The 27,345-nt window shown below is 44.1% G+C and overlaps 1 protein-coding gene across 1 annotated transcript in view; it reads right to left on the bottom strand.

Annotated features, from left to right (window-relative positions):
- Positions 1-1,456: 1,456 nt before the first annotated feature.
- Positions 1,457-27,345, bottom strand: part of LOC119251743 (uncharacterized) — a 62,689-nt gene continuing 36,800 nt past the window's right edge. The window contains exons 20-24 of the mRNA XM_037519002.2: positions 21,119-21,184; positions 19,737-19,832; positions 7,185-7,207; positions 6,995-7,092; positions 1,457-4,320 (exon numbers count right to left, since the gene is read on the bottom strand). Coding sequence (XP_037374899.2) covers positions 4,175-4,320; positions 6,995-7,092; positions 7,185-7,207; positions 19,737-19,832; positions 21,119-21,184 — 429 coding nt within the window. The 3' untranslated portion in view covers positions 1,457-4,174. The remainder of the gene's footprint in view (positions 4,321-6,994; positions 7,093-7,184; positions 7,208-19,736; positions 19,833-21,118; positions 21,185-27,345) is intronic.

Raw genomic sequence — 27,345 nt, 5'->3', positions numbered from 1 at the left:
GCATTTCTCACAACCTGGGAGTAGAGCCCCAGTATTACATGGAGGAAACCGAGGCCTAGATGGATGGTGTCACTTGTCCAATTTTAAAGAAAATCAAATCAGACATAAACCAGGCTCTGCATTGGAAGGTGGAAAAACTTATTTTTATCTCCATCTAGTATCTTCCTCAGACCCACATGTCCATCTCACTAAAAGCGGCACTCAGGAGTGGTAGCATCATGTAAAAACAACCAACCCCACACATTCCCACCATCCTCTAAGAGGTCAGGGCTGGAAGAACAGAGAAGTAGGAGAAGGGCCGCTGAAATACAAGGTTACAGGAAGGAGCAATCTGAAAACTGAAGTCCCTGCCTGCCAATGACCAGCCTCGGCAAAATGTCACGTCAGGAGTCCCTAAAAGGATGAGATGGCATCGGCAAAACTTAAGGGCTAAGGGGAAAGGGATGAGGCAGACACAGACACTCTTATTTTTGGTGCAAGTATCTCCTACTCAAAAATACTGACACTGGGGTCCATTCTATCTCCTTCACATCACAAACCAGCCTCTAGAAGGACCGGAGAACTTCTGCTGCTGGGGATGCAGGACGCAGCATCGATGCTATGCTCTGGGAGGATGCACCTGACATCCGGGCTACATCCTGGGCTCTGTATGCGTGTGCACGAGTGTGTGTGTTTTCACACAGTTGCTCTGTGCCTTCAATACTCCTGTTCTGGACAGATAATTCAGAAGACTTCAGTGTCAACTAACATTGATGTTTTATATCAAAACAAATATAGTAATGTTTGACCACTTAGTGACTTTTTATTTTGTACTCATTGATGCTGTGTGACCAGGCTGACTACGCCATGGTGCTGCCTTTGCCAAATCAGGTCAGGAAATGAAGATGTGACAAAGAGTATACCTGTGTGTAGTGAAGGTCTATGTGAATATATCAGAGCCATAAAAAGACTATCAACAATTCTGACACTGATAAATATTTTTTGAAGTTTCCTAATATTTCAAGATAACTGGCACTAGCACAGTCAGGCACATATCTTCTTTTCAGGTACTGAGACCCCAGGAAATTTCATATTCTCTTAAGCTCCTCCGCATTGGGAGCCTCTCACTAGACCTCTGTAAATCTCTCACATCACTCCGTTATCACCCAAGTAGACTTGCTAAATCTGGTTGTTGTCTGCACTTGGGAGTCACCCAGGACTACAGTTCAGATAAACCATCCACATGGCAGTGGTGAAAAGAATCTAGGCCACAGGCTTATCCTGTTCTGGCAGTTGACGGAGGAAACTACAGATTCATCACCTCCCTACGTGTCTTTTAATGGCATCAAACACACTGGAGTACTCTGTCGCGAGCCTGCCGCAGCAGTCTGGGTGTCAGGGGTTCCTGAAGGATGGGAAGGCGTCGGCGCAATTGTAGAGAAAAAGGTAAGGGAAAGGGAAGGGGAAATGAGGAGACACGGACACTTGATCAGGGTGCTGACATCATCCTACTGAGGGTCTCAGCAGTCCTTTATTTATACTAAGCAAATCGTGAGTGCACAAGCATAAGGTAGGAAGGTAATCATCATCACATGTCCTTTTTCAGGAGCAGCCAAGGGTCTGTTTGCCTTCCCACAGAGGTGTAACATGTATTATTCTTTGTCTTAAAGAAGGCACAGGTGCTAAACAAATGTTTTCAAAGTAGTTATTTACAATCCAACAGTTATTGTACTACTAGCAAAAAAAAGCCTATGTGTCTGCAACTAACATTTCTAAGTTTGCCATGGTGAACAATTAACTAAGGGCTGAGGGAAACAAAGGGCAGGAGGTTACCTGGGGGAAGGGAGACAAAGAGATTATTTCTAACTAACCTATAAAGTTTAGACTAACATATAACTAATTGATTAAAGTAAAAACCAGAAGCCTTTTATATAGAAATCATCATCTATAGTATATTGTTTTAATATTGATTTGATATAAAGGAACCAAGGGCCTGGAGGGCTTTAATGCCAGGCAAGCCGCAGTGACTCTTCCCTAGCCCCAGCTCTCAATGAAGGGAGGAAGTCTCCTAATCTAAACAAAGAGTTTTCTACCTATCACTCCTCTACTTATCTAGTCAGCCTAGTTTCCGTATTTAACTTTAAGATCAAGGGGCAATTTCCTCTTCCATAAGGTTGCTGGTTGTTGTTCTAAAGAACTACGAATATTTTATCAGGGGTAGGGGAGGAGATGGTTATAGCCTTTGGTTCTCAAAAATGGTCAATATATGACATGGCAGTAGTTGTAACATTGACCATTTCTGAGTGCATTATTTGTGCTGCCATGGTTATCAGCTCAACCATTCACAAAATTGCTGTTGACTTATTCTTGACTGTATACTCTAACAGCTACCATACCAATTGTCACATCCTAGGGAATCAGCTCTAAACAAACAGGAAGAATTTAGCAGGAGTCAACTATGGTGTCTCCTGGTTTATCAGGAATTTTCTTATACTTGGAGCATGGCTCGCCTCTGCCACCCAACTGTTATCTTTAACTTTAAAGTAAAGGAATTTCTTTCTCCAATTAGCTCTTGCCTCAAGAGACCACATCTCTATATCAAAGACTTGGCCGATAGATGTTTACAACCTTTTGTTTCCAGAAGTTTTTTCACTGGTTAATGTAAAGCCAAATGTTGAATTGCTGCCTTTTTGTCAGAGGACTACCAATTTTATGAAAAATGTGATATTTGTATCATGCAGTGCCATTTGTCATCAAATTGGTTATTCAGTGATTGATCAGTATTTGCAGCTTTACTTTTAAGTGCGTATTTTAGCAATGGTAGAAACTAGCCATAGACAAATGAGGAGAATCTTGGAGTCAGCTAACGAGATTTCTGATTTTTCAGAAATCTGCCCCATGCCCGGACTTTTGTCAGACTGTTATAGAGCAGCCCCGATATTGAACGGGTTCCTTGCTGTGGGTCCTCACCGCGCGCTTAAAAGGGACTTATGAATACTCCACTACAGGCACACACAAAAGGTTAATAAAAGATTTATTTACAAGGGAAAAGGAAATAAGGAAAATGTACAACTCAGGGAGAAAATAGGGAAATAAAGTCTTTAATGCGTCCTACCTGATCCGCTGACCTGGAAACCCAAAGTCACTCTGAGAGCTGGCTGGACGCTGCGAGCTGGCAGAGAGCCAAAATGGGGATCCCCCAAAGCCCACGTGTCTGCCTTTTATATCCACCTGGCTGCTTAACCCCACCCTCAGGTCCCAGCCACCTTCCCTTTGGTGGTGATGGGATTTGGAGTTCCCAGTGTCTTTGGCCTGGGGTGGGGGTGGAGTCCACAAAGCCTGTATGGAATTAGCTTTAGGACATCCTTTTCCCCCTAACAAGACAACATGGGTAGCGCAGCTCCCAACAGTACTCAGCCCTCCAGGCCGCTGGCCACGCTGCTGCTCAGAGAAGGACTCTTGGAAATGAAGCCTCTGACCCCACTGAAAAGGGACGGAGAGGACGACATGTGATCACGGCTTTTATCTTGCTCCCCCCCAGCACAGATTGATCATCTACAGCATCTCAAGTCTTTATACCCACTCATTCCATGCAGATTTATTATTGATCATTCACTGACAGCTCAGTCCTGTTCCCAAGATGGGGAAATTAAGGTAAAGAAAACAAATGAAATTTTTGCCCTAAAGTATTTCTATGAGGGTTAAACCAACAAGAGAATTCACTCGTTTCCTGACGCATCTGGAGGAGGAAGGAATAAAGAAGAATGACTAACACTGAGAAAGGGCCAGAGAGTGTCATGGAAGGAGGCTTTTGCCAAAGTTTCGATGTGGAGGCCAGCTTTCAGGTGTAAAAGGATACACGTCCAGCCTCACAATCCAAAAAGACCCCCAAATCTGGGATGGCTCCCAAGGAAGAAGAGAAACTGCAGGACCAGTCAGGTAAATATGGTCATTGTTTGTGCACTTGATGGCCCAGAAAGTAGACTGAGGTTCCAGCATCCCCTCTGCGTCCCTGGGCACATTCGCCAAACAAACTCCCAAATCACACTTAGCTCCTTCTCCCACGTCCAAAGCAAAGTAAAGTCTCCCTGAGGCGAAGCCCTCACAGCCTGGGACACAGGGTCACACATTAAACCTCCTAGAAGTGTAATGCTTCTTCTCAAGGGTATGTGCACAAGTCACTCTCCTCTGGTCCTCAGACAGAATTAGGTTGCTCCCCTGACGTCTCTGGTTGGTACTCTGATGTCCCTGGTTGTTCCCCTGACGTCTCTGGTTGCTCCCCTGATGTCCCTGGTTGTTCCCCTGATGTCTCAGCTGCAGGGGCTGCAGTCATGGCTCCTCCTGAAAAGCTCAAAATTGTGGTTAGAGGCAGAGATGAAATAGACACAATTCTTCACAGTGAAGGACACTCAGGTCACCTGGTCCTTCATGCCTCCACAAATACTGTTTAACTGATTAGTGTATTTGTAACAATTATGTGTAAAACATGTCTTAATAATGAGGGCTTTAGAAAGAAAAAGAATTCTTTAGGTGCAACATAAGCCCATTTCAGAAATACACTGAACTATAATGTAATGTCTTGTATAAAAGAAAACAGTAAATGAAAAACCTCATTGAAATCTGTACACGAGTTACATCAATTCCTGCTTTTCCCTTTCATGGTCTTTATTGGATCAAGCTCAGAGACAGTCTATCTTAAATTGCTGGTGGTATTCACTTGTCAGGATAAGGGAGAGGAATCACTGACAGGTTCTGCTGGAGACCAGCTCCAGCTAGAAGTCGTGTCAGGGGTCTCAGAGAGGAGAGGACGGCGTCGGCCAAGTTTTCTCTCGGAGGACTGAGGGGAAGTGGAGCAAGGTAGGAGTGAGGAAGACACAGACACCTTATTTCGTGCAAGTATCTCCTGCTGAGGGTCTCAGCGGGTCTTATGGGATTACATCAGGTAAGCATTGAAGCAGAGCAAAGACAATCAACACATATTTTCTCATGACCATGTAAAGACTCCCTTGGCCTAACACCTGTAGGCCATTTCTTTGGTAACCTAAGAACAATTAGTTTCCTAGGTACAGCTCATTTACTAGCATGATCAACAGCACAACATTTGGCAACATTTAAACTTTCCCAATTACAAACGTGGGTGTAAAGTTCCTATTCTATATTCAATTACTAAAATCAATCTATTTCCTAGCACTCAATTATCTTGGTTAATATATTAATTACTTCAAAGTGGTCTAAAACAACTCATCAAATCTATGTAAGTTCTACTGAAGTCTAACTTGTAACTGGAAATTCCTAACCTCCACACGGCCTGCAAACGATTGACCTCTTGCATACACCAGGAAATGTATTGTTGCTGCAAACAGGTACCCACCAGGTTAGGCTACGATTTCCAAGCACAACTGGTTCAGGGCAGCTTGTTCTCCATAGTTCTCAGGGCCAGGACATTTCTATCCTAACTATATCTTTAAAAATTTTTACTTCTTTAGTGATAGTTCATGCATAAGATCAATAAGCCAATTGTCACCTGGGTCCAAATTAGGTTTTCACAGGCCAATTTATAACTAACTTACTTCAGCATTAACCAAGAACAAAGAGGAGAGCATTAGCAGGCATTGCATGGAGACTCCCTAGTTCAGATCTTTTTTGGGAAGTGCAAGAACTCCCCTCTTCTGGGAACTACAACTTTCCCTCTTCGGGGGAGCACAGGAACTCCCCTCTTCTTGGGACACTCCCCCAATGCCCAGACCATGTCAAGAGAGAGCCCGCACAGCCTGCTGCAAGGTTCATAATCCCTTATCTGAAACCTTTGGGGACAAATATGAAAATTCAGGATATTTTTGAGGTTATAGTGGCATAACATACAGATCCTCTAAATTATGTGCCCACCCCCAGCAGGATCTGCCATAGACTTGAATCAATACATAGGCAGTCCTGAAGCAGGTAGAACTACTAAAGATGTTAATTAGAGTCAGATGACTACAAATCTGGGGTGGCCACAATGGAGGGTGACTCTAGGGTGTTGGCATGATCCCTGCTTCCTCATTTTCCCAGTCTTGTAAAACTCTTTCCATTTGAACGTGGGCATAACCTGAGAATTGCCTCTGAGCAATAACAAAAATGATGGGATGCACCACTATGGTCATATTTCCTTACATCAGACCCCATATTACAGTTGACTTAATTTAAAGACTATCTCCTCAGCTCAGCTCACTTTCAAGAAATAACTGGCCATGTGGAAGGCCCAAGTGCCATGTGAGGAGTGGTGGCTTCCAGAAGCTGAGGCAGCTCTCAGGTGACGAGAATCGGGGTCTAAGTCCTACACCCACAAAAAAAGAACAGTGCTAACAACTGAAGAAGATGGGGAGAGGATTATTCCCCACATGAGTCACCAGATGACACGCAGCCCAGCCAGCACCATAACTGCTCTTTGTGACTCTCCCTGAGCTGTACCCAGAATTCCCACACACGATTCCTGCTTTAAGCCCCTAAAGTGTTTTACAGCAACATGTAACGGAATAAGCCAACAAATAATTTCTTGTTATGGCTAATTTAAAAGAGAAATGAGTTAGGAGGAAACACTGAGATTTTTAGAGCCTTTGAACTCTGTAATTGTGGATGAGGGGTTTGAAAAACGGCATTTGGGTCAAGGTCTTAAAACTATTTGCATCATCTGCCTTTCTTGCATTGTTCTCAGACTTACTGAAATATTAACAGTAAACTTTATGGCCCAGGTACTATACTAAGCTCCTTACAAGGGTTGAGGCACTTAATTTTTGTGACAACCAGTGCAAGGAAAACTGGAATGAAGGAATTGATTCTTCTTGGAGACACATTTAATCAATGGGCAAGCAGCATTTGAAGAGTCCCTAGAGGTCCCCAGTATCCTGTCCCTGAGGAAGCACTGGGGCATCCTCAAATCTCTACTGGAACAACTACACAGCCTGTCTGTCTATCAGCCTGTCCAGAGGTAGGTTGTGAATGTGGCTAAAACTGAAGAATTCTTGACTTTCCATACCTTCGTTGGTCTTTAATTTTTTCCTCTCATCACGGTGGAGCTCAGAATCCTTGCAGTCAGTGCGAGGCTCCGAAGACGCAGACTCTGGGACTGAACCCCTAGACTCAGAAGAGGGCGGATTTCTTCAGTGGGACATCCCGTGAGCTCTACATAATCAGACCCCTTCCCTTCAAATAAAAATAGCGCTTACCTGGTCAAGGTGACTTTCATGTCCTACAGAGACACAAGGACAAAAGGAGAGTTAGGGAAATCCCATGTTTCATGAGGCGTGACATGAGGGGTTTCTCTTTAAACCGTCCATCCAACACGGAAAGGAGTGGTCCTACCTGGATGCTGATGGACGCCCAGGTCTGATGAGTCCCATGCCCACCCCCAAGGGCCCAGAGCACAGCAGCACATTGATCCTCCCAGAGCTCAGAAACCGGCTCACTGTGACTGTGATCACAGTAGTGTGTGGGCAGCATGAGGTACAGGGTAGGAGACTATGTGCTCCCCCTTTCCTTAGTGAAGAATCCACACACAGCTCGTGAGAATGGGCCACTGCTGTGGTGGCAGGTGGCCTGTGCAAGTGGAGCAAATCAGGTGACACTGAAACCTTTCTGTGGGACTGAGTGGCAACTAAAATAACAGTGCTCACAATTACTGTTTCGGGGTTGATCCCTCATGACTTGGAAAAAGATCCAGGAATTCCTCTTGAGCAAGTGAGCTATCCACGTACAGGGGAGGAATTTTCATTCACGTGGCTGCCCATCATCTGGTGTTTGCAGCAGTCATCTCAGGGTATCTCTCAGGAGAGAGTCTCAGAGTCAGGGTTCTGTGCATATGGGACTGAGACCTGAATCCTTATTGTAAAAAGAGAAAATTGATCTCTTTTTAAAACATGTGTTTTCATTCTAAGTCATTGAGTTCAAAGAGATCACAGTATCATGGCTATTGCAATGTCTTACTAAAAACAGAGGCTGTCATAACCCTAAATGAAAGTAAAGTGAGATGTGCATTTAAAAGGAAAAAAAAAGTATTAAACATGGATATTTTCAAGGTATGGAATAGGGATCTGTGAAAAGGTCAAAAGGTAAAAGCAAGCATTAATGGTCCAAAAGAGAGTGAGAGGTTTTAAAAAGTAAAAGCTAATGCTGAGAGTCTGAGAGAGAGGGTAGATTAAGAAATTTTAAGAAAGTATTAAAAAGGCCAAAAAGCAAGAAAAAGTAAAAAGACAAAAGCAAGTCAGTCAGAGAAAGGAAAGAAATTTTTAAGAAAGCAAAAGAAAGTTTTAAAAAGTAGTGTTATAAGAAAGGAAGAAAAAGTAAAGAAAGCAAAAGCAAGTGTTAAAGTAAAAAGCAAAGAAAGTGTTTAGGCGTGAGAGAGGGATGGTAGGGAAAACAAATGTGTACAAGCTGCAGTGACTCACTGCAAACTCTAAAAGCACAAGCAATTTTAGCGGTTTATTTCATTAGCCACAGAGATTGGACATGGCCTTGAAGACCAACATTGACAGGGAGGAGACCAGTCAGGCTGAGGAAAAGATACAAAAAAAGGGAGAAGGACAACAGAAGGGCCCAGTATAGGGCAGCTGACACTGCCAGCCCCCTGTCACTTCAGACTCGCCTGAGGCCCCATTGTCTCAGGCATTCAGGACCTCACCCCTTCGTGGGCTGCCAGGCTGCTTCTTACTGCAGCAACTGGGACACCTCAGCCACGAGTGTCTGAAGAAGCCACCCCCATGGTGTGTCCTCAGTGCCACTGCACAGGGCACTGCAAGGGGGACTGTGACACTTTGAGAGAGACAGGGGGGTCAGCAAAATCCACTGGCCAAGATGGGAGGACAGGCTTGACCATCAGCTGCCTCTGACTGAAGAACCTGGTACAGGAGAAGATGACATTTTCTAAAGCAGCCCAGAGGTGAGACAAACCCAGGTGACCCTAAAAGTGGCAGACAAAAATAAGTCACCATCTTGGTGAATCAGGGGCCAAGTTTTCCTTACACTGACCTACTGATGACTAGCCTGAGTCAAGACACTTTCACACTTCTAGTGACATAAAAGAAAACCTAAAGTTATTAAAAATATCTATAGTATGATGTCCTTATAAGCGGGACAAGGATCTAGTTGGCTACAATCAATCTTGGCCTGTATAGCAAACCAATTTCTGTCCTGGTGGCTCCTCTTTATGATTTTCTTGTTTGGGCCTTGCATCCTCAACACCCTCGTCAAAATCATCTCCTGTCACCTCAAAGCCAGCAGACGTCAGATGGTCCTTTAGATGGAGCCTGATAGGACACCTCCTCCATCCTGCTCCCAAGGCCCTTAGATCGCCGCCCTACAGTGGCGCCCTGACTGCTCGCCCGTGTCACCCATTTTCAGCAGGAAGCAGTGACTGGTCAGATCGACACCCTCTGTCCTAACAGCATTGAGGGCTACATGTGTAGAAGGGGTACTGAGTTCCAGGTCAAGTCAGGGTTAAGGAGGCAGCTTCAGGGACAGTGCAGGCAGGGGATGTCTGAGACAAGGACAGTAAATTCCAAGTGCTAACCAACACATACACCAGAGGGGAGGTCAGAAAGTCCAGGAGGATGAAACAAATATAGTACACTGGGCAGTGTCTGGTGACTGACTGTAGTTTCTCCTACACACACTGGAACCCTAAATAAACTGTCCTTGAGAACTGCACCCAGAGATATGACCACCATAGAAATGACGGAATAGAAGTAAAAAGGGGGAAATGAAGTGGAATGAGTGAGGCTGGCTGTGGATGAGCTGAAGTCGGGACAGAGCCTGTAGACCGAGAATTTCGGGGAACAATGGATAAATGACCTCAAGGCCACACGCGCCCTGACTCACACATCCCCAGCTGCTGTGTCCCTTGCTTTACTCAATAAATACTCTGTACCCTAGTTGCTGGGGCTCAGATTGTGGAGAGAGATCTCCTCCGGGCTGCGGGTGTGAAGCCGCCAGTGTAAATAAAGAGCTTCCCTCCTCCTCTCTGAGTGCTCCTGCTCCCTCATGACAATCTGCCAGAACAGTCACCCTTAAAATAAAAGGAAACTCTGGTGTGTTAAACATGGATCGGTGCGAGCCAGGCTACTCATGCTGTGTGACAAAGCCCAAGCATGGGGGAAATTCTGAAAATGAGGAGGGTCCGCAGCTGGTTCCTGCTACTTCTTTTCATTTTGTTTATGGCAGTTCTTGCAATTATGGCCATTTTCTATGGGCTTCAGAATAACAAAATGAATATTGACATAATGACAATTTCAGTAACGCATATTCCAGTAATTTGAGTGACGTACATTCCTACACAACAGGCAATAAGACGATTTCCAATATTTCTCAATGTCCTCTGATTTGTAATTCATCTACCATGAGTAATGCTGAGTTCTTTAACAAATTACGCTTGAAAGAACTATTGGAACCAAGCCCAGTAAAAGTCCCCACTGAGGAAAGCCCTAAGGCGCCCTAAAATGACAAGATCCAAGAAAAGAAACACCACATGATGTAACACAGTTTGGGGGCCTTTTGGCCCTGCATATAAAATAGGAGGCCGCCTTTGGTATCCCCCTCAAGGCAAGGCTATGAGTAAAACAGATTTTCTTACTCCTACCCTACCCATTCCTTATACTGGAATTGATGATGATATGAACAAATGGTTCAAAATTAACGGTACGAAGGTTCTGGCTTCCTCGGTATCCTTATGGGAGAGAATAAAAAGGTCAGGTCCCCCTGGGTGCCTCTGGAGCAAACATAAAAGGCAAAAGAACAGGGAAAGGTGGAAAAGATATTTTAATAAAATGTAGTTATTGTAAGTTGCCGCTAGATGACATATAAACTCTGTAAGCTGGATATGTAACCCTTTCGCTTGGCAGAAAATACATAGCTTAAAGTTTAACATTTACTCACCAAGCTTGCATGACCACTTAGGTCACACTCTGTCTAACACCTTTGTTTCCCTTTTTTAGAATTGTTAAGGTTATAGGAACAATAATAAGGTCAACTTGACCAGAACTAGGAAAAGTAAAAGTAGACAGTGTGCTTTTGTTAAATGATCAGCTAAGTTAATTCAAAGAAAAATGTAATCACAAAATCAGGTCATGAAAAAATGAAAGAACAAAGAAATTTTCTAATGTATAAATAAAGCTCCGCTGAGGCTATCAGTAGGAGATGCTTGCCACCTGATCGAGTGTCTGTGTCTCTTCATTTGCTGATGCAGTTCTTTCCTTCGTGAACCCTACCTCGGCTAGAGCGGACTCCAGCAATGGACGAGCCGGGGAGACACTTTGGCAGAGACAAAAGGACATTATTCTCATGCTCCAGTAGGATTTAAAAACAGAACGTGGGAAGGGGGCGGAGCAACATGGCGGCGAGGAGACGCTGCGAGTAAGATCTCCCATTAAAAAAAGTGAATAGGGAGGAAAAGCGGCAGGTCCCAGTGAGAACTGGGACACGGAAGATAAACGGACGACTCCAGCAAACTGCCCGAAGAAGAAAGTGGCCATAGAAGAGGACGAGAAGGGAGGGAAGCGCAGAACCCTGCTCCCCTCCCCCGCCCACAGAGGCGGCACTCTCCGACCGGCAGAGAGGAGGGAAACAACAAACCAAAACAGCCAACAAGAACATACTACACAGCAAGCGGGACTGTGAGTGCAAAGGAACTATTGCAGCCACCACACCCCGTGAACGGGAGCTGTGGAGAACCCTGCAGGATCCGCCGCGGAGGTGAGCTCCAGGCGCCATTAAAGAGAGCACCGCCCCCCAGGAGGAGGCCAGACCAGCACACAGCCCCGGCCGCCCGGTAAGCTTGCTCGGAAAGCGGCGCTGATCCGGATAGATCGCAGCTGCCCAGGTCCCCGCGCCTGCGACCTAGGCTTGCGGGGAGACGGCGGAGGCCCTCCCTGAGTGAGCAGGAACAAGGCGCCCAGGCAGGGGAGCGGGATTCAAAAGGCGCCATTCCCGCGCCACTGATCTGGGCTACAGCCCGCGTCCTGGAACTGAGGGCTTTGGAACTGAGACCCGGGGCACGAAATTAGGGGCGTGGGTTCCCCACAACGGTGGGGCACAAGGCAGACAGCGCACCCCAAAGCCATTGAGGTGTACCCTACCATCCCCGCTCTGCTTCCTGTCCCACGGGGTGGAAAATCAGCTCCCCAAGGGCTCTAGGAGAGATCTCTGGCGCCACCTAGCGACTTGAAGCCAGCAGAGGCTCCTGAAGGAGCTAGTGGCCAGCTGGGGAGTTAGCCCACACCGGGCCCCTTCCGAACAAGTAGTCTGAGCCCACAGGGAGAGCGAGCACCCACAGCCGGGGCAGACCAGGCGCGCAGAAGAGTGTGCCTGAGACCAGACGCGCAGGGAGTGTGTCCCACATCACCATTTCTTCAGTAAAGACTACCTGCAGAAGGCTTCCTCAGGAGCCAGAGGTGAGCGGGGGAAGTTCGCCCACGCCAGACCCCCTCTGGCCTGCAGTCCAAGCCCAGAGGGGAGCAGGAACCCACCGCCGGGGCAGACCAGGCGCACAGGGGAGTGTGTCCCCATATCGGCATTTTAGAACAGGGACCTTTCTCCAGTAAAGACTGCTTGAAACTGACAGATGACTCCTAAAGGAACCAGAGGGGAACAGAGAAGCCCACCCAAGATGCCTGCCAGTCCCAACAACACAGTGTCCCAACGCATACGGCAAATTAGAAAACAGACAATAGGGAGGAGAAGAACCACACGCAACCTAGCAACTCTCCAGAGAAAAAGCACACCACAAAAAGAAAGCCAGCCCCCAGATTGCAACGACAATAACTTGGAAGAATTTCTGAGCCTTACAGAAAGAGAATTTAAAATTGCCGTGATTAAAAAACTGACAGAAGTCATAAAGGAAAACAATGATAAGGGAAAAATAATCAACGATCAGAAGAATGCAATTGAGTCCGTAGAGAGGGAAAACAATGGTCAGAAGAAAGAAATTGAGTCTCTAAAGAGGGAAGTAAAAGAAATGCAGGAGATCAAAGAATTAATGGAAGAACTAAAGAATTCTGGGAAAAGCAATGAAAGCAGAATAGATGAAATGGAAGAACGAATAAGTAATCTTGAAGACACAGAAATAAAAAGAACCAAAACAGAAAAGGAAAGAGAAGTACGAAGGAAAAAGAAGGAAGAAAGACTTCGGGAACTATCTGACTCCATGAGGAAAGGAAATATAAGAGTTATAGGAATACCAGAAGGAGAGGAGAGAGATGTAGGAACAGAGAAAATATTCAAAGAGATAATTGAAGAGAACTTCCCAAATGTGAAGAAGGAGCTGAAAATTGATATACAAGAAGCAAGAAGAACACCAAACTTCCACGACGAAAGGAAAAATACAGCAAGACACATAATAGTAAAGCTCCCAAGAATCCAGGACAAGGAAAAAATAATGAAGATGGCAAGAGGGAAGAAACAGATAACATTCAAAGGAAAACCAATCAGGCTGACATCAGTCTTCTCCGAAGAAACACTACGGGCAAGGAGAGAGTGGAGGGACATAGTCAACAGACTCCAAGAAAACAGATGCCAACCAAGAATACTCTATCCCGCAAAGCTCTCCTTCCTCTTTGAAGAAAGAATATGGACCTTCCCAGACAAACAGAAACTCCGGAATTTCATTGCAACTAAACCCCGAATCCAAAAAATACTACAAGGAGTCCTAAAGCCAGAACCTCAGAGGGACGAATAACAATGAAAGGAGGCCAAAAAAAAAAAAAGTTATTAAAAGAATAAATAAATAAAATCAAAGGAAAGACAAACACAATGGCAAATACAGATGTTAACATATCAATATTAACTCTAAATGTAAATGGACTAAACTCTTCAATAAAAAGACACAGAGTGGCAGCCTGGATTAAGAAACAAAGCCCAACCTTTTGCTGTCTCCAGGAAACACATTTAGCTACAAAAGATAAAAATAGTCTCAAAGTTAAAGGATGGAAAACAATCCTACAAGCAAATGGACCAAAAAAGAAAGCAGGAACAGCTATACTTATATCAGATAAAACAGATTTCAAACTCAAAAAGATAAAAAGAGACCCCAATGGTCACTACATTATGATCAAGGGGACAATACTTCAAGAAGAAATAACACTCATTAACATATACTCACCAAACGAAGGAGCACCAAAATATATCAGACAACTGTTGTCCTCTCTGAAAACAGACATCAGAGAAAACACATACGTAGTGGGAGACTTCAACACACCACTATCGACAATGGATAGATCAACAAGACAAAAAATAAGTAAAGAAACCAAAGCTCTAAATAAGGACCTAGAGCAATTGGGCTTAACAGACATCTATAGAACACTAAACCCCAAAAAAACGGAGTACACATTTTTCTCAAGCGCACACGGATCATTCTCCAGGATCGATCACATACTGGGGCACAAGACAAACATCAACAGATACACCAAGATTGAAATCATATCAACCATCTTTTCTGACCATGAAGGCATCAAACTAGAAATAAACCATAAAAAGAAGGCAAGGAACTTTCCTACCTCATGGAGATTAAAAACCACACTACTGGAAGACCATTGGACTAATGAGGAGATCAAAGAAGAAATTAAAAAATTTTTTGAATTGAACGACAAGGAGGACACCAATATCCTAAATGTATGGGATGCAGCAAAAGCAGTAATGAGGAAAATATATAGCAATAGAAGCTCACATCAAGAAACAAGAAAGAACGCAAAGAAACAACCTAATCTCGAAGCTCAAAGATCTAGAAAAAGAACAACAAAAAAACCCCAAAACCAGTAGAAGAAAAGAAATAATAAAAACCAAAGCAGAAATAAATGAAATAGAAACTAAAAAAACAATCCAAAAGATCAATGAAACCAAGAGCTGGTTCTTTGAAAAAATCAATAAAATAGACAAACCCCTAGCCAGGCTCACAAAGGATAAAAGGGAGAAAGCACAAATAAACAGGATCATAAATGAAAGAGGAGAAATCACAACGGACACAGAAGAAATCAAAAGAATAATCAGTAACTACTATGAACAGTTATATGGAAACAAGTTCAACAATCTAGAGGACATGGACAAATTCCTACAACTCTACAATCACCCAAAGCTAGATAAAGAAGAAATAGAACACCTGAACAGACCAATTACAATTAGCGAAATTGAAATGGTAATCAAAAACCTCCCCAAAAACAAAAGCCCAGGACCTGATGGATTTACAAATGAATTCTACCAAACATTCAGAGACGAATTAGTGCCTATCCTTCACAAACTCTTCCAAAAAATTGAGAAGGAAGGGACAATACCAAACACGTTCTATGAAGCCAACATTACACTAATACCAAAACCGAACAAGGACAACACAAAAAACGAAAACTACAGGCCAATCTCCCTAATGAACACTGATGCAAAAATCCTCAATAAAATTTTAGCTATCAGAATCCAACAATGTATCCATAAGATAATTCACCACGACCAAGTTGGATTCATTCCAGGGGCACAAGGATGGTTTAACATCCGAAAATCAATCAACGTTATCCAACACATCAACAAAAAGAAATATAAAAACCATATGATAATATCAATAGATGCTGAGAAAGCTTTTGACAAAGTGCAACACCCATTCATGATAAAAGCCCTTGAAATTCTTGGGATACAAGGAACATACCTCAACATCATAAAGGCCATCTATGACAAGCCAACAGCCAGTATCATTCTCAATGGTGAAAAGCTGAAAGCAATTCCATTAAGATCTGGAACAAGACAAGGATGTCCACTCTCACCATTGCCTTTCAATATAATACTGGAAGTCCTAGCCAGGGCAATAAGACAAGAGAAAGACATACAAGGAATCCAAATAGGAAAAGAAGAAGTCAAACTATCACTATTTGCAGACGATATGATATTATACATAGAGAACCCCAAAAACTCCACAGAAAAGCTAATTCAACTCATCAATCAGTTCAGTAAAGTGGCAGGATACAAAATCAACACGCAAAAGTCAGTAGCCTTCCTATACACAAACAATAAATCTGAAGAAGAAGAAATCAAAAAAACCATCCCTTTTGTTATTGAAACAAAAAAAATCAAATATTTGGGAATAAATCTAACAAAAGAGGTAAAGGACCTATACAAAGAAAACTATAAAACACTGTTAAAAGAAATAGAAGAAGACACAAAGAAATGGAGAGACATCCCCTGCTCATGGATTGGAAGAATAAACATTATTAAAATGGCCATCCTTCCAAAAGCAATATACAGATTCAATGCTATTACAATCAAAATTTCAATGTCATTCTTCAAAGAAATAGAACAATTATTGATGAAATTCATATGGAATCACAAAAAACCCCGAATAGCCAAAGCTCTCCTGAAAAAAAAAGAAGGGAATGGAGGCATCAGACTCCCAGACTTCAAACTATACTACAAAGCCATAATCATCAAAACTGCATGGTATTGGAACAAGAACAGACATACAGACCAATGGAATCGAATAGAAAATCCAGAAATAAACCCACAGATTTATGGTCAACTAATCTTTGACAAAGGAGCAAAGAATATGCATTGGAGCAAAGAAAGTTTGTTCAATAAATGGTGCTGGGAAAACTGGGTCGCTACATGCAAAAGAATGAAGCTTGACCACCACCTCACACCATACACAAAAATCAACTCAAAACGGATTAAAGATCTTGACATAAGACCTGAAACCATAAAATATATAGAAGGAAATATAGGCGAAACACTACGTGATTTGCACATCAAAGACATCTTTACAGACACATCACCCAAAGCAGTGATAGTGAAGGCAAAGATAAACAGCTGGGACTACATCAAATTAAAGAGCTTTTGCACAGCAAAAGAGACAATAACAAAAACAAAGAGAAACCCCACCAACTGGGAGAACATTTTTGCACCCAACGCTAATGATAAAGGACTGATCACAAAAATCTGCATAGAGCTGATGAGACTCAGCAACAACAAAGAAAATAATCCAGTCAAAAATGGGCAGAAGAGCTTAAAAGAAACTTCTCTGAAGAGGAAATGCAAATGGCCAACAGGCATATGAAAAAATGTTCAACATCACTTGTCATCAGGGAAATGCAAATCAAAACTACCATGAGATACCATCTTACACCAGTGAGAATGGCACATATTAAAAAAACTAGCAACAACAAATGTTGGCGAGGGTGTGGAGAAAAAGGAACTCTTCTGCACTGTTGGTGGGAGTGCAAACTGGTCCAACCACTGTGGAAAGCTGTGTGGAGATTTCTGGACCTACTAAACATAGAGCTTCCATATGATCCAGCAATTCCACTCCTAGGTATTTACCCAAAGGACACAGAAACATCAATTCCAAAGAGCACCTTCACCCCTATGTTTATAGCAGCACTGTTTACAATAGCTAAGCTTTGGAAACAACCCAAATGCCCAAAAATAGATGACTGGATCAAGAAGATGTGGTACATATATACCATGGAATATTACTCAGCATTCAAAAAAGATAAACACATGCAATTTGCAGCAACATGGATGGCGCTGGAAGGGATCATGCTCAGCGAAATAAGCCAGAAAGAAAAAGAAAAATACCGGATGGTCTCACTCATAGCAGGAATCTAGAAAACTTAAATAAGGGACCAGGAAAATGAATAACTATAAGAAAGTGAAAATCAAAATCAACAAAAAACTATGAACCAGAGACACTTTTAGGGGGGCGGGGGCGGGAGGGGAGGGACTGGGGCCAGAATGGGGGGGCTGCAATTGTATGGGGAATATAACAATAAAACTTATAAAAAAAAAATAAAATGAGAATAACAAAAAAAATAAATAAAAAAAAAAAAAAAAAAAAAAACAGAACGTGGGATGGGGGGACCAGGTGGCAGGAGGGACCTGGGAACACTGTTTACTGGGGAGAGTTCCAGGTTGGGAGGAGGAACCCGCTGTGCAGGTGGAGAGTGGAGATGGGGCTCCACAGTGTGATGCTGATGCCAGTAAAGACAATGCGTAAGATTGGGAGCAGGTACATTTGTGATTTGTTCTTTTTAACACTAGCCCCTATGCCCTTATCACACACACACCCCCACCCCCACACATACACAATGAAAAGTCTGTTCAGTGCCTCCCTGGTGGTGCAAGGTTAAGATGCAACCTATTAAGCCCTCCGCAGCCACTGCAGCATGAGTTCGATCCCTGGCCAGGGAGCTACCCAGATGCAAGAGGACAAAGGGCAGATGCTAGATAATTCATTGTGTAACTAGGGCCAAGGTACACCACTGGGGAAACCCAGGTTTTCTCTGAGATACAGTCTCCAAGTTTACCATTCTCCCCCGCCTACACGTTCTCTTTATTGGCATCATCTTCACACTGTGGTGCCGCCATCTCCTCTCCATCTGCACTAACAGTTCATTCTTCCATTCAGCTTCAAAAACACTCTTCACATGTGTCCGAGGAGGTGGAGGATGTCAGAAGCTTACTGCTGCCTAATCAACTGGGAGCTGTCATAGTTCTCTTTATTGTCATCATCTTCATATTGAGGTGCCCCCATCTCCACTCTCCACCTGCACAAATAGTTCATCCCTCCAACTGACACCCACCCACTAAACACCATCACCTTTGTTCCTTCTCTCACCTGGTCCCCACCAGGCACAGGGGTATGAAAATCACCATTCCCGAGGGAGTGTGTGAAGGGAAGGCTTTTGTTGAACCTCACTAAGCAAGGCCGGTAGGTGACACCCAGGTTCTCAGAGGGAAGGCCGGGGTTGTAGAACCTCATCATATTTACCAGCAAAAAGCATCCACCCAGCCAGAGTCCCATGTATCAACCGTTAGCTCACAACCAGTAGAAACCAAGCTAACCATCTAGGGGGACACCCTTAAATTTGGCAGATACAGAAATGCAGTTTCCATGGTTATACTATAAGCTCGTGCAGTGTGGCGGTGACTGAGATACTGTGGTCAAGGTCACTGACCAGGATGAACTGGAACGTTTGTGGAGGAAGAGAGAACAGCTCGAACTATTGCATTGGCGTGGTTTCCCTTCATGTCGGTCACAATGGAGGTTCTCCCCGCTACCCAAGACCCTAAAATGAGGGACGTGTGACTGTTCTTTGAGCGTGAACTTTAACACCCACACACAAGGGATTAGTGCAGAGGCTGGAAGACACCCCTGAGAGAAGAGGATGACTAATAGTCTGGAGCACTAACTGCCAACTGAGGGATGACCTCAATCTTCGCTCAAGGCTGGGTTCTCTTCCCAGGAGAGGGGCAGCCACGAAAAGTCTCAGACACCCCCAGTGCACATGAGCAGCAGCAGCTCTGTCCTCATCGTGAGCAGGAGGGACATGAACTCACCTGGAGCGACCCTGTTCTCACTGCTCGCAAAGAATGGTTTATGGAACATGGCAAGCAGTTTGGGGGGGCATATGCAAATGCTCTACGGTGGTGACTGTGTCAAAGTGATATGTTTGAGGTCTTCAAGTCATGAAGTTATTTAACATTCCTGTTCGTCTGTCTGAGGTATTTATAATGTGAAACCCAGTCTAGGATGTTCTATGCAAGAAAGATCAAATTCTGTCTCTATGGGCGAGGTGCTGGGCATCCTAACCAATCACTATTATAATGCTGGAAAGATACAGAGAAATTCATGCACACACTAGGGACATAAAAATAAAGCAATTTCTTTGGTTCTCATCCATTTCTCAAGGGCTAGTGACAATAAACCATTAAGTTTATACTCTCTGTGTATGTTGTAGGATGGGCAAGACTCAACTTCTTACCTCCTGTTCTCTTGTGTCTTCTCTTGACTCCAACTTCTTACTCTTAGATGGGGTGAACAGTTCTCTACTCCTTTTCCGAGCCGCCCTGCGTTTTTCCTGATCAAAATTGAGTGAAGAAGAAAGCGTAGTTAAGATGACAGATTCATCAGGTCCCTGAGAGGAATCCCTGCCTTCCAAGAGACTAGATTGTCATGAAATATTATTGAATCCTTACACTTTCAGTATAAGCGCCCAAGGACTGTGTGCAGTGATATAGTTAATTCCTTCGTCTCAGAGCACTTAGCAGGATGGCTGCCATAGTACCTGCTCTGTTATCGGAGGCTGGGGATTGGGTACTAACCTGCCCACGGCTGCGACCATTGGCTTCTTGAGCCTCATGTGCTAAGGCTCAGGTAGAGCTACATGGCCCTCGACAGCCTTGTCAGGAAACACTGCACACAGAACAGGACAGCTTTTTTTTTTTTCAGGGTTCCAATTGTTTAGCAATTTCCATGGCACACTATCAGCTCACACAGTGTGGCAGTGCTGAGATATCGTGGTCAAGGTCACTGACCAGGATGAATTGGAACGTTTGTGGAGGAGGACAGAACAGCTCGAACTACTGCATCGATGTGGTTTCCCTTCATGTCTGTCACAATGGAGGCTCTCCCCGCTACCCAACACCCTAACATGAGAGACGTGTGACTGTCCTTTGAGTGTGAACTTTAACACTCACACGCAAGGTATTCATGCAGAGGTTGGAAGGCACCCCTGAGAGAGGCAAGAGGACTAAATAGTCTGTAGTACTACCTGCCAACTAAAGGATGACCTTAGTCTTTACTAAATGTGGGTTCTCTTCCCAGGAGAGGGGCAGCCACTTGAACTCTCAGAGAACCCCAGTGCGCATGAGCAACAGCAGCTCTGTCCTCATCGTCAGCCTCATGAGCAGGAGGGACATGAACCCACATGGAGGACCCTGTTCTAACTGCTTACAAAGAATGGTTTGAGGAACATGGCAGGTAGTGTGGGGGGCAAATGCAAACCCTCAACGGTGGTGAACGTGTCAAAGTGATATGTCTGAGGTCTTCAAGTCATGAAGTTATTTAACATTCCAGATCTTTAATCTGAGGTACTTGCATTGTGAAACCCAGTCTAGGATGTTCTATGCAAGAAAGATCAAAATTCTGTCTCTATGGGCTGAGGTGCTGGGCATCCTAACCAATCACTATTATAATGCTGGAAAGATACAGAGAAATTCATACACACACTAGGAACATAAAAATGAAACAATTGCTTTGGCTGTCATCTATTTCTCATGGCCTGGTAGAATAAACCATCCAGTTTATGCTCTGCCTGTACACATACTCTGTATATTCTAGCCTGGAAAAGACTCAACTTCTTACCGGCCTTTGTCTTTCTTCTGTTTGATGCTCAGACTGTAGTTTCGAGAGTTTCACAATTTTCAAAGCCTAATGATCAAAATTAAGTGAAGAAAGAAAGCATAGTTACGATGACAGATTCATCAGGGTCCTGAGAGCAATCCCTGCCTTCCAAGAGATTAGAAAGACATGAAATATGGTTGAATCTTTACACTTTCTGTATAAGCAACCCCAGGACCATGTGCAGTGATACAGGTGACCCCTCACACTCAGGGCACGTGGCAGGATGGCTGCCATCTTGTCCACTGTAGAATCAGAGGCTGGCGAAGGGGTAACTAACCTGCCCATGGCAATGACTATGGGCTTCTTGAGCCTCATGTGCTCACCCTCAGGCGAGGCCAAATGGACCTCTACACGCTTGCCAGGTAATGCTGCACACAGAACAAGACAGAAACCATCTAAAAGAAGACTTTCTCCTCCTCCTCTATGTGGAAAGCTGTCTGTGACCATGAGGACTCTCTTCCGGGAATCTCCCCAGATTTGCTCCCAAATTGCTGGGACCATACCCACATGACCGAACTCCAGGTACTTTTCTTTGGGTGACTGGTTAGCCTCACACACCGCAGGAGAAATAAAATCTGGTGGTCTCTGCGGCTGTTTTGGGAATCTGTCACATGACCTTTCACATCGTGGCTTCTCTAGTGTTATACACACGTGCAGATAAAAAAGGCAGGCTGGTATTTCGACAACTGTACACTACAGCAGGGGGTCATCACGGTAAGAATGAGTAGGGAAGAGACTCCCCCTGTCCTAAGAACTGTACACCAACCAGGGGATTGTATCTTGGGGAAATGTGTGAGAGACAGGGGGTCAGCCCAAACCACAGGCCAAGAAGGGAGGAGAGGCTTGACCATCAGCCCCCTCTGACTATGAATAACCAGGTACAGGAGAAGACATTTTCTAAAGAACCCCAAGGTGAGACAAGCTTTGGGTGATGCTAAAATGCAGACTATATATATATATACACACACACACACACACACACACATAAACATAAACATATATATATAAAACATATACATATAAAAACATATATAAACATATATAAAACATATACATATAAAAACATATATAAACATATGTTTATATATAAACACACACATAAAACTATACATAAATAAATAAATAAACAAACAAATATATATATATATATATATATATATATATATATATATAAAACAACATTTTGGTGAATCAGGGGCCTCGATCCATTTTATTAGACAGGCCTACTGATGAATAGCCTCTGGCAGGGCACTTTAACACTTCTAGTGAGATACAAGAAAACCTGAAGTCATTAAAAAATATCTCTATTACAGATGGCCTTACAGAGAGGACAAGGGCCTAGTAGGCTACAATCAATCTTGTACTCCACGTGGAACCAACTTCTGTCCTCCTTGATCCTCTTCTGGTTCCCTCTCTAATTTTCATTATGATATTCCTGTTTGGGGGTGCATCCTCAACACCCTCGTCAGAATCATATCCTGTCACCTGAAAGCCAGCAGACGTCAGATGGTTCCTCAGACGGAGCCTGATGGGACGTTCCCCCCATGACCCTTACATCACCGCATGCAGTGGAGCCCTGACTGCTGGCCCACATCACTCATTGTCAGCAGGAAGCAGTCACTGCTCAGACCAATACCCTCTGTCCTAACAGCAGTGAGGGGCTCGATCCGTAGAAGAGGTAGTGAGTCCCAGGGCAAGTTACAGTTAAGTAGGCAGCTTCAGGGACAGTGCAGGCAGGGCCTTCAGGAGAGCTGAAGAGGCACCTGAGACAAGGACAATAAATTCTAAGTGCTAACCCACACATACTCCAGAGGGGAGGTCAGAAAGGCCAGGAGGACTAGTACACTGGACAGTGCCTGTAGCTTCTCCTCCACACACTGGGACCCAAAAAAAGACTGTCTTCGAGGGCTGCACCCAGAGATGTGAGCACAAGAGATATCATGGAATAACATTAAAAAGGGGGAGAGGAAGTGGAAAATGTCTGGCTGCCTTTGGAGGAGCTGCAGTTGGGACAGGGCCTACAGACTGAGAATTTCAGGGACCAACGGATAAGTGCCCTCCAGGCCACAGGTGCCCTGACTCACGCATCCCCAGCTGCTGTGTCCCTTGCTTTACTCAATAAATACTCTGTACCCTAGTTGCTGGGACTCGGATTTTGGAGAGAGATCTCCTCCTGGCTGCGGATCGAAAGCCACCAGCGTAACTAAAAAGCTTGCCTCCTCCTGTCCGAGTGCTCCTGCTCCCTCATGACAATCTGCCAGAATAGGCTCCCGTAAAGAAACAGGAAACTCTGACACGTGTTACAACATGGATGATCCGGGGAGACACTTCGTTCGGTCAGACACAAAAGGACAGTATTCTCATGCCCTGGGAGAATTGAAAAACAGCACGTGGGATGGGGGACCAGGAGACAGAAGGGACCCAGGGACACTGTTTACTGGGGAGAGTTCCAGGGTGGGAGGAGGAACCCGTTGTGCAGATGGAGAGTGGAGATGGGGGCGCCACAGGGTGACGCTGATGCCAGGAAGTAGAATGCATACGAAGGGGAGCATGGGGAATGTCGATACTTGTTGATTTGAACACTCTCCCCCACGCCCCCATCACATACACGCAGAAAAGTCTGTTCAGCTTCAAAAACATTCTTCACATGCGTCCCTGGAGGTAGAGGATATCAGAAGCTTACTGCGGCCTAATCAACTAAGTGGCTGCCATAGTTCTCTTTATTGTCATCATCTTCATATGGTGGTGCCCCCGTCTCCACACTCCACAAACACCCAGAGTTCATCCTTTTCAACTGAAACCCAACCCACCAAACACCATCACCTTTGTTCCTCTCCCACCTGCTCCCCACCAGGCACAGGGGTATGAAAATCTCCATTCCTGAGGAGTGTGTGAAGGCAAGGCTTTTGTTGAAAATCACCAAGCAAGGCCGGTAGGTGACACCCAGAACCTCAGAGTGGAGGTGGGGTCGCAGAATCTCATCATATTTACCAGCAAAAAACATCCACCCAGCCAGAGTCCAAGTATCAACCGTCAGCTCACGACCAGTAGAAACCAAACTAACCACCTGGTGGGACACCCTTATCTTTGGCAGATACAGAAATGCAGTTTCGATGGCTACTTATCAGTTCTCACAGTGTGGCGGTGAATGAGATTTTGTGGTGAAGGTCACTGATCAGGACGAACTGGAACATTTGTGGAGGAGACAACAGCTCCAACTATGGCACTGACGTGGTTTCCCTTCATGTCTGTAACAATGGAGGTTCTCCCCGCTACCCAAGACCCTAACATGAGGGACGTGTGATGGTCCTTGTGTGTGAACTTTAACAGTCACACGCAAGGGATTAGTGCAGAGGTTGGACGACACCCCTGAGAGAGGCAGGAGGACTATATAGTCTGGAGCACTAACTGCCAACTGCGGGATGACTTCAGTCTTAACTAAAAGTGGTTTCTCTTCCCAGGAGAGGGGCAGCCACAGGAACTCTCAAAGACCCCCAGTGCGCATGAGCAGCAGCAGCTCTGTCCTCATCGCCTGCTTCGTGAGCAGGAGGGACATGAACTCATGTGGAGGGACCCCGTTCTCACTACTCGCAAAGATGGTTTGTGGAACATGGCAGGTAGTGTGGGGGCAAATGCAAACCCTCTACGGTGGTGAATGCGTCAAAGTGATATGTTTGAGGTCTTCAAGTCATGAACTTATTGAACGTTCCAGTTCTTTAATCTGAGGTACTTGCAACGGGAAACACAGTCTAGGATGTTCTATGCAAGAAAGATCAAAATTCTGTCTCTATGGGCTGAGGTGCAGGGCATCCTAACCAATCACTATTATAATGCTGGAAAGAGACAGAGAAATTCATACACACTAGGGACATAAAAGTGAAGCAATTGCTTTGGCTGTCATCTATTTGTCATGGGCTGGTGAGAATAAACCATCGATTTTATGCTCTGTCCGACCATGCCCCCGTGTATATTCTAGCATGGAAAAGTCTCAACTTCTTACCAGCCTTCTTATTCTTTCCTCTCCTTCCTGATCAAAATTGGGTGAAGAAAGAACGTGTAGTTACAATGACAGATACATCAGGCTCCTGAGAGGAATCCCTGCCTTCCAAAAGACTAGAATGACATGAAATATGGTTGAATCTTTACACTTTCTGTATAAGCACCCGCAGGACCATGTGCAGTGAAACTCGTGACCCCTCACACTCAGGGCACGTGGCAGGATGGCTGCCATCTTGTCCACTGTAGAATCAGAGGCTGGCGAAGGGGTAACTAACCAGCCCATGGCAATGACTATGGGCTTCTTGAGCCTCATGTGCTCACCCTCAGGCGAGGCTATATGAAAAAATGTTCAACATCACTTGTAATCAGGGAAATGCAAATCAAAACTACCATGAGATACCATCTTACACCAGTGAGAATGGCACATATTAAAAAAACTAGCAACAAGAAATGTCGGCGAGGATGTGGAGAAAAAGGAACTCTTCTGCACTGTTGGTGGGAGTGCAAACTGGTCCAACCACTATGGAGAGCTGTGTGGAGATTTCTGGACCTACTAAACATAGAGCTTCCATATGATCCAGCAATTCCACTCCTAGGTATTTACCCAAAGGACACAGAAACATCAATTCCAAAGAACACCTGCACCCCTATGTTTATAGCAGCACTGTTTACAATAGCTAAGCTTTGGAAACAACCCAAATGCCCAAAAATAGATGACTGGATCAAGAAGATGTGGTACATATACACCATGGAATATTACTCAGCATTCAAAAAAAGATAAACACATGCCATTTGCAGCAACATGGATGGAGCCGGAAGGGATCATGCTCAGCGAAATAAGCCAGAAAGAAAAAGAAAAATACTGGATGGTCTCACTCATAGCAGGAATCTAGAACACTTAAATAAGGGACCAGGAAAATGAATAACTATAAGAAAGTGAAAATCAAAATCAACATAAAACTATGAACCAGAGACACTCTATGGGGGGTAGGGGACGGGGAGGGGAGGGATTGGGGTCAAAATAAGGGGGCTGCAATTTTATGGGGAATATAAAAATAAAATTTATTTAAAAAAATAAAGCCACAATTATATGAAGAACTAATCTTTGACAAAGGACCAAAGAATGTGCAATGGAACATGGACCGTGTGTTCAATAAATGGTGCTGGGAGAACTGGACCTCTACATGCAAGAAAATGAAACTAGACCACTACCTCTCACCATGCACAAAAATCAACTCAAAATGGATAAAAGAACTGGACATGAGACCTGAAACCACAAAATATATAGAAGAAAATACAGGTAAAACACTGCAAGACATACATCTCAGAAACATCTTTAAGGACTCATCACCCAAAGCAGTGATAGTGAAGGCAAAGGTAAACAGCTGGGATTACATCAAACTGAAAAGCTTCTGTACAGCAAAAAAGACATTAACCAAAACAGAGAGAAACTCTACTAATTGGGGAAAAATCTTTGCATTCCATTCAACTGATAAGGGACTGATCACAAAGATATACAAAGAACTTGCGTGGCTCAACAAAAACAAAATAAACAACCAGTCAAGAAATGGGCAGAAGAACTCAAAAAGACATTTTTCCAAAGAGGAAATGCAAATGGCCAATAGGCATATGAAAAAATGTTCAACATCCCTTATAATAAGGGAAATGCAAATCAAAACCACATTGAGATACCACCTTACACCAGTAAGAATGGCACATATCAAAAAAACAAGCAACAACAAATGTTGGCAAGGATGTGGTGAAAAAGGAACTCTCCGACATTGCTGGTGGGGGTGCAAATTGGTCCAACTATTATGGAGAGCTGTCTGGAGGTTCCTCAGTCTACTAAATATGGAGCTATCATATGACCCGGCAATTCCACTCCTAGGGATCTACCCAAAGGACACAAAAACAGTGATTCAAGAGAGCACCTGTAAACCTATGTTTATAGCAGCACTATTTACAATAGGTAAAACCTGGAAACAACCCAACTGCCCAAAAATAGATGACTGGATCAAGAAGATGTGGTATATATACACAATGGAATATTATTCAGCATTCAAAAAAGATAAACTCATGCCATTTGCAGCAACCTGGATGGAGCTAGAAGGAATGATGCTCAGTGAAATAAGCCAGAAGGAAAAATAAAAAATATCAGATGGTTTCATTTATAACAGGAATAGGGGAAC

The sequence above is a fragment of the Talpa occidentalis genome, unplaced genomic scaffold (assembly GCF_014898055.3).
Source record: "Talpa occidentalis isolate TD23 unplaced genomic scaffold, MPIMG_talOcc4v2.1 talOcc4.2, whole genome shotgun sequence".
NCBI lineage: Eukaryota > Metazoa > Chordata > Mammalia > Eulipotyphla > Talpidae > Talpa > Talpa occidentalis.
This window is presented reverse-complemented; position numbering and strand designations above follow the sequence as displayed.